Source organism: Cydia amplana, chromosome 2 (assembly GCF_948474715.1).
Source record: "Cydia amplana chromosome 2, ilCydAmpl1.1, whole genome shotgun sequence".
Taxonomy (NCBI): domain Eukaryota; kingdom Metazoa; phylum Arthropoda; class Insecta; order Lepidoptera; family Tortricidae; genus Cydia; species Cydia amplana.
The window spans coordinates 25,714,482-25,730,945 of NC_086070.1; the positions used below are offsets into that span (position 1 = coordinate 25,714,482).

General features: G+C 38.3%; 2 protein-coding genes and 1 non-coding gene across 3 annotated transcripts in view; 2 read left to right on the forward strand and 1 right to left on the reverse strand.

Moving 5' to 3' along the window:
- LOC134661437 (inner centromere protein) overlaps positions 1-14,784 on the forward strand; it is a 34,500-nt gene extending 19,716 nt beyond the window's left edge. Inside the window, exons 15-22 of the mRNA XM_063517534.1 lie at positions 2,732-2,904; positions 4,249-4,341; positions 5,340-5,400; positions 6,221-6,360; positions 7,947-8,047; positions 9,810-9,946; positions 11,023-11,217; positions 14,634-14,784. Of these exons, the coding sequence (XP_063373604.1) occupies positions 2,732-2,904; positions 4,249-4,341; positions 5,340-5,400; positions 6,221-6,360; positions 7,947-8,047; positions 9,810-9,946; positions 11,023-11,217; positions 14,634-14,639 (906 nt within the window). The 3' untranslated portion in view covers positions 14,640-14,784. The remainder of the gene's footprint in view (positions 1-2,731; positions 2,905-4,248; positions 4,342-5,339; positions 5,401-6,220; positions 6,361-7,946; positions 8,048-9,809; positions 9,947-11,022; positions 11,218-14,633) is intronic.
- Positions 1,219-2,485, reverse strand: LOC134655592 (uncharacterized). The gene has a single exon (XM_063511039.1). It carries the CDS (start codon positions 2,483-2,485, stop codon positions 1,238-1,240), a length of 1,248 nt encoding a protein of 415 aa, XP_063367109.1. The 3' UTR covers positions 1,219-1,237.
- On the forward strand, positions 14,314-14,386 carry Trnam-cau (transfer RNA methionine (anticodon CAU)). The gene has a single exon. It is a non-coding gene; the product is annotated as a tRNA-Met (tRNA).
- Positions 14,785-16,464: the final 1,680 nt, after the last annotated feature.

Here is a 16,464-nt window from a genome sequence, read left to right on the forward strand (position 1 = left end):
AGATAGAATGTTAATATTAATATCTCCTATCAATACTATATTTTTGAAGGATGTTAGTTTACTTAGATTTTCATCCAGGGACTTGATAAAATTATTGGTATCTCTAAAGGAGGGGGGTCTATATAAGGCTAATACTGCAGTATCTGATCCGATTTTAATTAAGAGCCGATTGCAATCTAGTATATGGGGTTCCACAACTGTGATATTTAAATTATTTTTTACATAAACTACTACCCCGTCATTTTGGTTATAATTATACTTAGTGCTATACGAAATGTAACCGGGCATATTTGGTAGATTGGTATGAGTACTAAGCCAGCATTCAGTCAAGACAATGATGTCACAAGTAATATCTAGTCTTTGTTGAAATACATTAAAATTATCGAAGTTTTTGCAGATACTCCGTAGGTTTTGTGTTAAAATTGATAATGGACTTCGACAGCGACGAACATGTTGTTTGCAGGTTTCGACATCGCAGGCTTTAGACTCTGATACAGAGAAACTATCTAGGTCAGTAAATATGATATTGTTCATAGGTAGTTAAACTAATGAAATAAGAAGTGCTATATAACCAAAATCACCAAGAGAGCAAATTCTGTGCTGTATATGATCCGCAAAGCATTCCATGTAATTACTAAGGACCTATTTATTAGAATATATAAGTCATACCTTCGTCCTTTACTTGAGTATGCTTTTCAGATATGGTCCCCCTACTTTAAAAAGGACATCACATTGCTGGAGAAAGTTCAGCGAAGAGCAACCAAAATGGTTATTTCATTGAAAGACAAGCCATACGAAGAACGGCTTCAGGAATTAGGTCTTACAACATTGGAGGACCGAAGGAAGCGAGGCGATCTTATCGAGACATACAAAATCTTGTCTGGACACTACAATGTTCCTAATATTATCGACCTATACACATCAAGCCAGAATGTAAGGTTAAGAGGACACTCCAAAAAACTTGTCAAACCTCCGTGTGCTAGTAATCCTAGAAAACACTTCTTACCGAATCGTGTGGTAAATGTGTGGAACTCTCTACCAGAGACTGTTGTTAGTGCACCATCGGTCAACATTTTCAAAAATAGACTGGATGCACATTTTAGAACTTTAAAAAGTGCAAAATAAAATAAAATACAAGTGCTTCGATATACACGCATCAGCTCCAAGAGCTGCTAGTGTATCAAATAAAATAATAATAAAATAATAATAATAATAAGTATGTAGAAAGTTAGCGCTCCTAGGCGCCTTCATAATCTATAGAGTTTAAATACCTTTTTTCGGCCATTTTTCTAGCTGGGCAGTCGGCTTCGCCTGTTTGGTGGTTGCATGGTTTCTTGTAGTGCGAGCATGTTGCACATTTTGGTGCTTCGTCCTTTTTTGTGCATTCCTTGAATGAGTGACCCGCTTCGCCGCAGTGGCCGCAGATGTTGGTCTCCATTTTGCAGGTCTTCGCTGCATGATTGTAAAGCTGACATTTGAAACAGCGCGTCACCAAGGTGAAATCCCTAACAGGGCAGGATGACCAATTCACAAAAACTCTGTCGTTCGTAATTAAGGCCTTGCGTATCGCTCCAGAAACTTCAATTATATAATTACAGGTCTCGGCGTCCTTTTTTCCGGATTTGTGACTGAGCTTAGTGGAAGACATAAATTTTTCGAGCGACCAATCTTGTAATTTATCGGCTAAGTTTTGATTGAAAATGCACTTGAGGACTTCAGTTTCCTGCATGTCCGCGGGAACTCCAATGACTACAATTCTGGGCTTGCGTTTTTGTGGCTCGTCAACGGTGAGTCCAGAGGTCGTAAGCTGCGCCGATTGCTTCAGTTTTATGACGTCTTCTTTTGAGTCAGTGCTTATCACTACACCGCCGTTTTTGATCTTGCGCAACCCTCTCACGTGCAGCTTCATTTCTTCGGGCCGGATAATCTTTTGAACGAGAGATTTTGTCTCCTCACTCGATTTTAACTTGTCGACCGGATAGATTGCGACTGAGCTAATGTTAGATGGTTGAACGTACCTCGTTCCATTTTTCTTAAGGGCGTCGGCAAACGATACAGGTCCCGAAACTTGTCGGCTGGATTCCTCAATTGATTCCTTTAGTTCTTGGATGCGTTTTACGAGGTCCATCTTTTCCTGATGCGCTTGGCGAGACTGATATGCTTGGACTGCGTGGCTTTTTAGAGATTGGTATTCAATAGCCATTTGTGAGGCTAAGTGGTTCACGCTGCGACACAGGTTGTTGATTCTGAGCTTCTGGTCAGTGTTGAGTTTACCTTCTGCAGATGTAGAGCATACGTCGTGGAGGTTCAGTTCGATCTTTTTCAGCCAGGTCTGGATGTCACTCGTGGGAATTACCTTCGGGGGCTCTTCTTCCTGCTGCATGTTTGCTGGTGCGGGCCCGGGCGGGCCGGGCTGCGGCGTGGGCGTTGAGGGCGGGCTGCGGCGTGTTAGTCCACTCCGGTTAAATGGACTATTCTCCGACATTTTTCGCTTACACCTCGAAATAAATAAATCGAAATAAAATAATACAGAAAAGATACCTTGGTATTGCCAGGGTATTGTTACATCTACTATGTATTAATCTACGATGTAACCTTCGTATATTTATCAGAGCAGTCTATTATTGATTAAATTCAGGATTATTCTAGTGTTCGCTTTGAATGATTTTTTAAACCGCATTTAAATAAATCTAAAAACGTATGTAAATCCTATCATTTCCTTGTTCCCCAGATATCAAGTTCAGCCACAAAGCCGACCGCGAAACTACCCCCTGTAAAAACAATGCCGGCCTCAGCATCTAAAGTGACCGCCATTAATAAAGCCCGCGAGGAGTTGCTCAGCAAAGATGACGCGAGGAAGAAAAAGGAAGCCATGCTGGAGGCTAAGAAGGAGATGCAGAAACGGTGAGTGAACTAACACATTAGACAGGCAACAGAACTAACCTGAAGAACTAATAAAGCCATGCCGGCCTCGGTATCTAAAGTGACCGCCATTAATAAAGCCCGCGAGGAGTTGCTCAGCAAAGATGACGCCAGGAAGAAGAAGGAAGCCATGCTGGAGGCTAAGAAGGAGATGCAGAAACGGTGAGTGAACTAACACATTAGACAGGCAGCAGAACTAAACTGAAGAACTAATAAAGCCATGCCGGCCTCAGCATCTAAAGTGACCGCCATTAATAAAGCCCGCGAGGAGTTGCTCAGCAAAGATGACGCGAGGAAGAAAAAGGAAGCCATGCTGGAGGCTAAGAAGGAGATGCAGAAACGGTGAGTGAACTAACACATTAGACAGGCAGCAGAACTAAACTGAAGAACTAATAGCCATACCGGCCTCAGCATCTAAAGTGACCGCCATTAATAAAGCCCGCGGGGAGTTGCTGAGCAAAGATGACGCGAGGAAGAAGGAAGCCATGCAGACTAAGAAGGAGATGCAGAAACGGTGAGTGAACTAACACATTAGACAGGCAACAGAACTAAACTGAAGAACTAATAAAGCCATGCCGGCCTCTGCGTCTAAAGTGACCGATATTAATAAAGCCCGCGAGGAGTTGCTCAGCAAAGATGACGCGAGGAAGAAGGAAGTCATGCTGGAGGCTAAGGAGATGCAGAAACAGTGAGTCAAAGAGAATAGAGTGAATAGAGAGTTACAGTCATGGTATATTATGTTATTATGTAGCACCAGTACATTTACTGCCATCTTTTGACAAAATATTAAAACTGTTAGAACGCCATTTGACTTTGACCCTTATTCTTTCACTGACAAGTATGTGTTAATTTGCTAAATATTGAAATTAACGCCATCTACCCGACAGTAGGCCAAAGGTTATGGCGCCATCGCTCGAAAAGGTTGCACCATACCTTTGGCTTACTCTATTTCAAATTCTCTTTGTGGTGAGTGAAATAAAATGTCATAGATGTGCAAGTTGCCGAAAGTTTCCAAGCTTGGAAAATTTCGCTTGAAACAAGGGAAACTTGCATTATGGATTTTGATACCCATACAAAAATCTCATATCTTAAGTTTCCGAAATCATGTGGAAATTTCGCAATATTGGAAAATGTCCGTCGGCACATCAGTAGTCAGAGAGCTACGAGCTACAAATAGTAATGCCTGGCAAATCTGCATTCGCTGTATATATATCATTATCATAATATTGAAGGAGGTCCACAATTAACTGGACACAGGTTTCAGTAAAGGATTACTGCGGCTGGCCATGCGCTGTCATATTTAAAAACTTTTTTTTTTTTTTTTAGTAAACGCGAAGAGAAAATGGCGGCCGCCGCCGCGGCGCGGGAAGCGGCCGAGAAGGAGCGCAGAGCCGCGCTACAGGCGCAGGCGAAGGACAGGTACTTTATTTTTAGGGTTCCGTACCCAAAGGGTAAAAACGGGACCCTATTACTAAGACTCCGCTGTCCGTCCGTCCGTCTGTCACCAGGCTGTATCTCACGAACCGTGATAGCTAGACAGTTGAAATTTTCACAGATGATGTATTTCTGTTGCCGCTATAACAACAAATACTAAAAACAGAATAAAATAAAGATTTAAGTGGGGCTCCCATACAACAAACGTGATTTTTGACCGAAGTTAAGCAACGTCGGGCGGGGTCAGTGCTTGGATGGGTGACCGTTTTTTTGCTTGTTTTGCTCTATTTTTTGTTGATGGTGCGGAACCCTCCGTGCGCGAGTCCGACTCGCACTTGGCCGGTTTTTATTTATTAGATTTTAGATCTAGACATCTTCCTCATTAACTGGCCCGAAGAGTCGCTAGCTATTCGTGGAGATCAAGAGGAAATGCCTTTGCCTAGTAGTGGGACACTAAAACTGGATAGGAAAAAAAACCAGCCAAGTGCGAGTCGGACTCGCGCACGGAGGGTTCCGCACCATCAACAAAAAATAGAGCAAAACAAGAAAAAAAACGGTCACCCATCCAAGTACTGACCCCGCCCGACGTTGCTTAACTTCATTCAAAAATCACGTTTGTTGTATGGGAGCCCCACTTAAATCTTTATTTTATTCTGTTTTTAGTATTTGTTGTTATAGCGGCAACAGAAATACATCATCTGTGAAAATTTCAACTGTCTAGCTATCACGGCTCGTGAGATACAGCCTGGTGACAGACGGACGGACGGACGGACGGACAGCGGAGTCTTAGTAATAGGGTCCCGTTTTTACCCTTTGGGTACGGAACCCTAAAAAACTAGATTTAACTCGCGACTTCGTCTGCGTTGAATGACTTCCGTGATAAAGGCTGGGGAGACTTATGTTCTTCCCTAGGACACAAAACTCTAATCAATTTTTTGGTTTGAAAAATGAGTATTGTCTTATGTGTGAATGTTTGTCATCAGAATGGAGAAACAAGCCCATGCTGATCAAGGAAAACTAGAAAAGATGAAAGAGGTAGAAAGGGTAAGAAAAATATGCTAATGCCTTGAATATAAACTGATTTGTAACAATATTTTAAATATATTTTTTATTTATCCTCTTGTGAACCTTATTACAAAAGGCATAAGGTCCACCGATGTACGGTTACCAGTGTGGGCGATGGTACCATGAAATCATGAAAATAAAAATGCTGTCCTTATAAAACATACATTTGTTCGGCCAAATACAGCTTTTATTTTATGTAAGTCGGTGTTGTTCCCTTACTAAAAGCAGTATGTCTAACATATTCGTCTCCCAAAGCATGTATTTTTTTACACTTTCCTGTTTAATTGCGTTTTTCATAAACGTCTGCTAAGTTAATCAGTTGATGATCGTCGTTTGTATCTGCCTATCTGTCGTTATGCCATAGAGAGGGACAAACGACGATCATCAGCTGATTAACTTAGCAGACGTTTATGAATAACGCCGTAAGTGTATAATACAATACAATACAAATCCTCTTTATTGCACAACCTCAGAATAAATGTACATGGAAACACAAATAATACATGAAGACAGAGGTAAACAACAGGCGGTCTTATCGCTAAAGAGCGATCTCTTCCAGACAACCTTTAGGTAGTGGAGAAATGAAAAAAAATTATATAATTAGGAGGTGCAAAAAAACTAAATTTAAACTAGAAAGAATACCATTAAATTTTAATTCTACAACAATAATACAATACATAAACATACATACTACTAAAATTATTTATACCTACATACATATACACAACACATATATGTACATATATTATAATACATATATACAATACTATAATAATTATAATATAAACGTATGTTTTAGAAAAAGCAAGAGCTAGCGCGTAAAGTGGCTGAGACGGAAGAGCGGCGCCGCGCTGAGGAACAAGCGAGACTCGCGCGACTCGCCGAGGAACAGAGAAAGGCTGATGCCGCCAGAAAGAAACAGCAAGAAGAGAGCGAGGCGTAAGTACCAGGGATGTTGCGGATGCAGATTTTTTGACATCCGCGGATGCGGATGCGGATATTTAAAGGCTCACATCCGCGGATGCGGATGTCAAGATTAGGTACTTAGAAAACGTCAAATATTACATTTTTAGTATTTTTTTATTAAAAAAAAACGAAACGTTTAGTATTTAAGTAAGAATATAGGTGCGTTATATTTAATAAACAGTAACTTGGCCGACTTTTCTGGATCTAGACGATTTCGTTATAGGTAATGACGAAATGACCTAGCACTTACGCCGCCGCTAAGACGTTACTGTACCGACTTGTTCGACATCCGCATCCGCATAAGATCCGCATCGATTTTATGCGGATGCGGATGCAAATGCGGATGTTGAAAATAATGCGGAAGTTCCGCGTTTGCGGATGCGGATGCGGATGTTCGCAACATCCCTGGTAAGTACCATACGACACACTCAACTACTGATGACGTGATGACATATTACTGTCTCTTTCACTTGTTACGACTATACAGCCTGCAGCAGAAGTTGCTAAGCGGGCCAGGTGTTCAAAATGATCTTGATGCGACTTTGAATAAGAGCGTGTCAAGGTAATTTTGACCACCTCATCCGCTTAGTAACTTCTACTGCTGACTGTACCATGCGACACACTCACCTACTGATGACGTGACCGAGAACATATTACTGTCTCTTTCACTTGTTACTACTATGCAGTAATAATAAGCATAGTAAATAAGTATTTGGCAAAACTTTCATTTTTGGTACAAGCTTTTATCGCTGACTGTACTTTTCTTCCCACAAGAACCTAACAATCATCGAGACAATTCTAATAAACCCAAACACAATTAGTATGTGTTGTTGTATCAGAGAGTTCCCATGGCCACTTCCTATCTCCATCATCAGATCTGATCAATGTCATCATAATATTGCATTGTCATCAGATTTACATATGTGTGTAAAATATCAACTCCATCGGAAATCTAGAAGTAGGTCAAATTTAGCTTCCAAGATTTGACCCACACTAACAAAATAACTAACAGGGCAAAGTTAAATAAAAGCTTGTAATAAAATAAATATTTTACAGTGCATATTACATATTTTCCCGCACTAGTGCGTAAAATAGCACTTTTCCTGCGATGTCAAAAGTTTAAAGGGTCATATGTACTGTAAAACGTTGTACGATACACTTGCGAATAGGTAATTCGCAAGACTGCCTTCAGTCGTGTTTTAATCTATCACCACTCGTTTCGAATTTCCTGCTTTCCGCACTTGTATCGTAAATAACTAAAACCATTCAGACACAGTAAGCTCAAGAAGGCTTGTAATATTCAAATATGTTTCAGTACATAGACTAGGAATCCTCTAAGACTGAGTTTAGAGCAATTATTTCATGAAACCGATGCTGCCAAAAATACGGGGGTGCGGGGGGACGAGGTGAGCGAATCCCGTGCCGTGATTGGTCCGTTCAAAGACACGGACCAACCACGGCACGGGATTGACTCGAAGATGGAGTAAAACTACCGTATGAGTGGCAGAGGGGGTAGCGTTACTATGCTCAGTCTAGAGGATATCTTGTCTGTGTTTCAGTATGAAGAAAGAGGCTGCGATGATGGCTAAAGAAATCGAGAAGAGACAGAAAGAGTATCTCGAGAAACAGAAGATGAAGCAAAGAATGGAAGCTGACAAAAGTAAGTTAAACATATGTGACGTTATCTATGAAAAGGGACCTTATAGTCGTTGCCGCTTACGCCATTATTAACGATGCTCCGATATAAATACAATGCCGCGCGACGCTGTGCGGCGTAAGCGCCATCGACAATAAGGTCCCTTTTCATAGATATTGCCCCATATATACAGGGTGCCCAGGAATTAATGGATAACCATCTAACCACCAACAGGGCACCTTAGGCTGATCCAGAAAATGCACTTATAGGTCTAGTAAAAGTTTCGTGATTTTCGAGATAATCGAACTTTTCTGTCTTTTTTAATAGCTAGCACCATACTTCAGAAAAGTGCTATTATCTCGAAAACCACGAAATTTTTACTAGACCTATAAGTGCATTTTCTGGACCAGCCTAAGGTGCCCTGTCGGTGGTTACAAGGTTATCCATTAATTACTAGGCACCCTGTATATTTTTTACAATCCGAGCTTTTGCCCGCGGCTTCTTTGCGTGAAGTTAGTAATTTGGGTCTTATTTTTTATCCAATTTACTTTTTATCAATTCCCCATTCCAACTTCCACCCCCCTTTTCACCCCCTTGATTATTTCTGGGATAAAAACTACCTTATCTCCTTCCCCGGGATTCAAACTATCTCTATACCAAAAATTCATTTAAGTGTGAAGAGGTAACAGACACTGAGTCAGACAGACACGCTTTCGCATCACTACATAGCATAAAACAAAGTCGCTTCCCGCTGTCTGTCTGTCTGTCTGTATGCTTAGATCTTTAAAACTACGCAACGGATTTTGATACGGTTTTTTTAAGAGAGTGATTCAAGAGGAAGGTTTATATATAATTTGTTAACCCGTGCGAAGCCGGGGCGGGTCGCTAGTTTATAATATTAGTATGTATTTTGGTATTTCTCATTTGGACTATATATGAGTTATTAAATTATACAACGGGACTTAATCGCGTATCTAAGTTTTAAGATTTACCTCCGACGTTTCGAGGACGGCGTTGTCCCCGTGGTCTCGGAGAAGACTGGCTTAACCCTTAAATACATGATTTTTTCGTTTTGCCCGAAATTAATATATATATCACATAATTGTTTGCCGTTTCTAGGAAAAATAGTAAAAAAAATATATCATCGATTTTCACTGGGAAATCAGTGTTAAAAGTTGCATAGTCTAAATCATATTTTTGGAAATATATAGCTATTAGGAAGGGGTATAGGAAAAATCTTAACTGCCAACAGAAAGGTACACTATTTGTGATGTTCCTATGATAAAATTTGTAAATATAAAATAATTACAAACCCCGAAAAATCTGCCCAAAATCACATACTAAAAATCATCAACTTCCAGGTTTTTCCAAGTTTTCCGACATTTCGTCTATAAACAAATGTAACTTTTATAAATTAAAATACTGCGTAAATTTATGTAATAATTCGGAAAATTTATTAGTTTTACTATTGAAATAATATACAAGAACAAATAGAATTTGTTTAATAATGCATAACATTTGATGTTTATGTTGTGTGTATAAATGCATCACTATGCATTTAAGGGTTAAGTTGACATCAGCATCGTCTAACCGCGCGAGTTTTCGAACTACCCGCACTTGGTCTTGTTTATCCGTTTATCCGAGACCACGGGGACAACGCCGTCCTCGAAACGTCGGAGGTAAATCTTAAAACTTAGATACGCGATTAAGTCCCGTTGTATAATTCAATAATGTGTAAAAATCGTGAAAGTTTAAATCAGTGTTATATATGAGTTTTTGTGTTCAGTGCACACGCCACTGAAGAATGGCACGAAAGCGCCCCCTATGGAACCCGTGTACATGCAGGACGGATTCCAGCACCTCAACTCGGACGATGATGATGATGACGCGCCACCCAAGCTGCCCACACCCGCCTGGTGCAAGGTATTCATTGTTTAAGCTTAGAATAGAAATAGTACATTATTGCAGAGGCCGGGAAAAGTACATTATTGCAGAGGCCGGGAAAGGGCAATTCGTGGATGAGTTTCGATTTTGTCGGACGACGCGAAGCTCACGTCATTCGCTATTCCGCGAGAACGAGTACTAGATACCTACTGTAGATATGGATATATATGGATGCAATGCAAATTGCAAAGATGAGTTAATTCGGTTAATGAGTTCTATTGCATAAAGGTTTAAAGCTTAAAGTTGTTTGGACATAGCATGATTATATTAGCGTTGTTATTATACTGGCTGCGTTTTGTCACAGAATAATATTATGTCATGATACAAAATGAAAGAAACAATGTCGCCACGTTATAATAACTACTCTCTCTCTCTCTCATGACTCAAAGTCAGCAAGTGCCGATGTTGCGAGCGGGACGACTGTTACACACGGATATAAAGATATAAAAGAGCGATACACATCCCAATGATAAAAAGATATATATCAATCTTCTCCCTCTACTGACACATTTCGCCCATGTCTAGCCCACTGCCATACGCCTGTCCGATGGGCGCGCCGGCCAAATGTACCTAAACTGCGGATATATCGGTCATTGGCATACCCCGGCCGGCGAGAGAAAAAATGCGTTTGCTCCTAGTGCTTAATTAAATATCGACTATTCTATCGACATATGGATGTCGATAGAATAGTCGACTTTTAATTAAGCACAATTTTTTTTGAGCCATTAGTATTTGTTATTTATTTCAACTTGATACCTCCACGCGTTTCTAAGAATAACCCTAAAACAATTTTAAACTGAATAAATACAAACACTTGGTTTTAATTTTGTTTACAACAATAATCAATACTTCTGCATATCATAACGGTGGTCCAGTACATCGTGTTGTTTTTATCGACATCGACCAAAGTGTGTGTCCTCGCACTATTAAGCTGTCAACGCATTTTTGCTCTCGCCGGCCGGGGTAGATATGTGACCGGTTAATCGGTCTTTGGCGTTGAACCTACGATGCGGTCATTGGCGGTCAAAAGGTTAAAGTGAATGCTTGTGTTCCAGTCGCGGCACCGGCAGCTAGCGCTACAGCACCAGCTGCCTAACGGCCTCGTGGACTCTCTGTTCTCGGTGCGCGTGCACCACGTGGACCTGCGCGCCATTTTCCCCTGCGTGGAGCGAGCAGCGCTCAAGCGCACCTCCTCCGCCGTGTGGCGCACCCCGCCTACCCTACAACTGTCCAGGGTACAGGAATCGCCGGTCAGTAGCATCCACTGACAATCCAACCTCTAGACTGAGCTTAGGCCAATTCAAATATCAAATATCAACATTTATTCAGCAAATAGGCCACAAGGGCACTTTTACACGTCAATATGGAATTTACATACAGCAAAAACAAACACATCAATAATTATAAAATACAACTAAGCCGTAAATATCAAATCAAACTAACATAGAGATGTATAAAGCCTCTAAATGTCGAATTACAAAAAATGAAATAACAATAGTATTGAAAAAAAAACACAAAGATACAAAAACTATAATCTACAATTATTTAGAGATGTAAATGTCTCTAAGTGTCATCATAACTAAAAGATTACAATATATAGTAGTTAATCAAATTATCCTTAGAGATGTATAGGGTCTCCAAGAGTCAAAATCCTGTATACCTAATTAAAACATTCATTAAATTAAAGAAAATGATAGTAAAAATAAAATAGCATACGAGAACCGAATGAGGTGTGTCCATGTAATTATACTAAAAAATAAAGTTACGGTGCCATGGTTACCAGTACAATTTGACTGAGTAAACGGTTTAACCGCATAACCCCGGGTTAGTGGGATGGTGCAAGTGGGCCTTAATCACCTATTTATTTATTTTATTTTTATTTTCTTTATTGGAGAAACAACAGAAGTACAGTAAAAGTTAATGATAAGATATACAGTTCAGAAGATGTGCACTTACCTCCTAAAACGCTCTCACTAAGAACTATGCATAATATAGGTAAGGTAATGCTACAGTAAACTTAACTAAATTTAACGCACACTAGCGACTAGATAGCAAGGAACAAAGCTATACAAAGAAATTAAGTTGACTCAGCTAGACTTTCAAAGATTTGTTTTTGGAAACATACATATTTCTTAAAGTTGTAGTCTTCTTCCTCGCGTTGTCCCGGCATTTTGCCACGGCTCATGGGAGCCTGGGGTCCGCTTGGCAACTAATCCCAGTAATTGGCGTGGGCACTAGTTTTTACGAAAGCGACTGCCATCTGACCTCCCAACCCAGAGGGTAAACTAGGCCCGTATTGGGATCAGTCCGGTTTCCTCACGATGTTTTCCTTCACCGAAAAGCGACTGGTAAATATCATAATATATCGTACAAACCCAGGAGTGAGTGAATGGGAGTTCCGAAAAACTCATTGGTACGAGCCGGGGTTCGAACCCGCGACCTCCGGATTGCAAGTCGCACGCTCTTACCGCTTGGCCACCAGCGCTTCTTTTCTTGAAGTTGTAGTCATTTTTCAAAATTATCCAACGTTGGAGATGATTAGAGATTATCAAAATACCATTGATATAGTATAAAGAACTGGATACCCAATCAGCCGCCAAAAATGGCCCCACAAAAGTGATGTCAAAACAGATCATGCATTACTTTTTCGTTTAGTCTTGTTTGAAACGCTCAAATGTGAAGTTGTCAACAATTACGAAATGTGCCGTTAAAATATGTAAAAATAAGAATGATAAAACAAGGAAAAAGGATGGAATGTATTTCTTTCGGTTAGTTCTTTGGATAGCATTACATAATTTATGTAATCTGGTGGTAATTTTATGGTTTTGAATAAATTAATTTGTTAGTACCAAAGGGATGTCAAGGAACAAAATTCTATTGAGTCGATGTGAGGTCAATATTTTTTTATATTTTTATATGGAATTCATAAGAAATAATATTATGTTTAAATTGAAGATTTCCAAGAAAACCTATGCGACGTGCAAAGTGGACTGCTATTTAATTATAGCAAGAGATAGGGGTGATGCAGTTTTAAACAAGGCAAAACGGCACTTGTGTGTTTGGCCCATTTCCCTGTTTCCGACATATACACCACCAATAAGGGCTTATATCGACTAACTGTAAATGCTAAACCTGTCGGAACACAGTGACAACCACAGGATTTTTTTTATAAAGTATAGGTAGACTTTGTTGGTATGTAGAGGGTGTATATGCAATCGACACTGGCTTGACACATTTAATTTGAATACAGAAGCTCAAGTTTGAATGATGTTTAATTCAAACTTGAGAATGTCAATTACTCTACTTCCAAACGCCGTCATGTAATGTTGTGTTTATAAAGTTTATAAATTAAATAATAAATAATGTATTGACAAACTAAAGTGCCTTCCAGTATTTATAATAAACCTCCAAAGACCTCCTGCAACCAATTAAGAGACTTTATAAAAAAAATCCAATCAGTATCTAAATGTCCCCGTGCACCCGTGCTATGAGTAAATGTAGATCTGAAATACACAGTTATTTAATAAGTAGAATTTATTTCAAGGAAATTAGTATTTAAAGACGTATACTTACGAATTAAAAATTTAATTTGTTTGAATTTGAACCACGAATTAATTTTATTTGAGCTCCCGATTAAATTAAATTTGTTTTATTTATTACTTCAATTTTAATATTTTCCTGTACAGTAATACATATTAAAGTGTACCAAAGTGACTCCATTCGTTCATTATTCTCGTTTGACGTTGTTTGACGTAAATACGTTACGTTTAGTGCCATCGGACTAAATTTTTAAACAGTGTTGGTACTTATGTTTGCAAATTTGACACTTAATGCTTACGACATTAAGCTCTTTTCTGTACGAAACATTTATCTTGACTCAAAATTTACGTAAGCGTTTTTATCATCAATGCAAATGGTGCGAAACGTCATTGGGATCCACATTTCTTGACGTTTTTGTTCTGCTTTGTGTGTCTATTTCTTTTATATTAAGTCAGTGCAAAATACTATTTTAGCCCGGAATCGTCCTAGCCTATGACCGAAACGTCCTCGTCCCCGGTGACAAAAAACTATACTCGAAACTATACTTAAATTTTAAATTGATTGCGAAAACTGCAATATTCTAAAAATATTTCCAAACAATATTTTTTGAAATGTTTTTATTAGCGAATCTACTTAAATATCCCCAAAAAGTTGGATTCGTCAAAAGGAATTATACTAAAACAAATAATCCGGAACATAGATATGCACTTTAATTTTATTCTTTACCCCGAAAAATGCAGGTATATTTATATAGATAAATAAACACGACACACCAACAGTTGCTTATTTTCGTCGGTCCCGTATCGGCCTCGGTGGCGCAGTAGGCAGCGCGTAAGTCTCATAATCTTAAGGTCGTGAGTTCGATCCTCACCCGGGGCATAGTTTTTGTATTTATTTATGTGAATTATTTAAGGGCTTTTAATTTGAAAAATTTGTTTATCTATTTATGAAAAACCTGCCGAAATAAATCACGTCTATTTCTAAAAAAAACCTGACACTGGTATAATTTTTTTAAAGATTTATCATAATTATAAATTAATTCTTGCTTCATTTTGATATTAATAATTAAGGTGAAAAGGGCTTGCTTTTATTTGATTTTCAAAGTTTTTATCTGTATATTTTTCAGATATAACATCGAGTTGAGACCAGTCGCGGGCGATCATTGTAAATAGTATTATGTAATTTGTATGTTATCGCTAATTATATATAGATATATAATGCCGACCATCTACTGAAGACCTGATCACGCTCAAAATTACTCTAATTTTCTAATTTATAATGAGCTACTGTACTGTTGCTTATTGCCATCATGTATTTTCTCGGTATACATTATATTCACCAGAAGTTTTAATAATTAAGGCAGTCTTACACAAATCGAGTCCTACAGTAATCATAGAAATATTTTACGCTTAATATCTTCTGAAAATAATATGTATTTTACGCTTCCTCCAAAAGTGTAATTTTACTAAACTATCGACCTGGATCGGATATGTCAAAAGTATCGTTTCTTCAAACAAAAACGTCACATTAGACACTGACATGTCCGATCCATTTCGTATCTTTATCTTATAGTTCGAATCAGGCCGTGTAATGTAGTTAGTATCCAAAATACCATGAAAAGAAAATTAGCAAGTCATAAATATCATTTCGCGTTGATTTCATACTCGGTACCACCATAGAACTGTTTTTTCATGCTCAGACAGAATTAATATTTACCTACAACATGTGTATTGCCAATAAACGGTTTTTCTATATCTATAGCAGACTTAATTATGTTGATTATCTAAAGACTGTCAGTAGAGTATAATTTTAGAAAATATTCTCGGGTGCAAAGATTCGGGCGAGATCTGATTTATAATTTTAAATTCATTTGACAATACAATTATGTCAAATGAATTTATAAAATTGCCATCACACTTTGAAAACGGTCAAGAAACATTTATTGTTATAGTTTATTGTAATCATGTTTCTTAGGCAAATGGATATTGTTTAGGTATTTCGTGTTATTAGATTTTGTTAAAACATTGTTTTAAAGTTGACGACATAAGAATTAGCGCTAAGTTACGACTCGTGGCTACTGCATTCAATTTTAATAGGCAATTTAAAGGCACCTTTGATTTTGAACCTTAACTTAATGATTTAAGGCTGTTTATTGCATGTTTAGGTTGACATAATTTGTGTGCGATTTCTATATTTAATTTATGAATCTGCTCATTCTAAATTCAAATTTATGTGCTCTATGGTTAGGTTCATTTTCAAAGAATCATTTAAATATAAAAAGTATAACTTTATAACACTACGACCAACGCTGATATAATAATACTTATTTAGTGGCTATGTGCGCGACTGTTGCCTCACTTTTGAATGCATTTGTCAAATCGTGTGTAAATTTTTGCCACAACGTGCGTTGTCATGGTTTTAACATAGTTCCCTCTACGCGTTGCGCACATAGCCAATAGATGTATGTAGTAGGAAAAAATCTTATAAAAATTGTGTTAGACAAAAATATTAGATTTGTATAAATTTGAATGCAGCCGTTTCTTTGACGTATATTAGAATTTTAAATAATATATTATAAAGTTGTAACTGTATGTAATGTTTCTTGTCGCTGTGCAATTGAAAGTTTTATAAAACAGCGTGAATCTAAATGCGTTTTTTTGTTAATATAATTATATTCCTTTCAATAGTCCTTAGGATTAGCCCTTTGGTTGTCAAACAAAACCATTTGAACGTTTTACGTTATAGACAAAAACGTCACTCACACGCCAAGGTCACGGGCGCAAGCGAGCTAATGTAAACCTTACTTAAAATTTCGAAAATTAGTAAAAGATATTTGTTCATTTTAACGCCACTTGCACCATCCCACTAACCCGGGTTAACCAGTTAAACCTGGTATTACCATTGATACCAGTACAATTTGACACTGGGTTAACGATTTAACCTGTTAACCCCGGGTT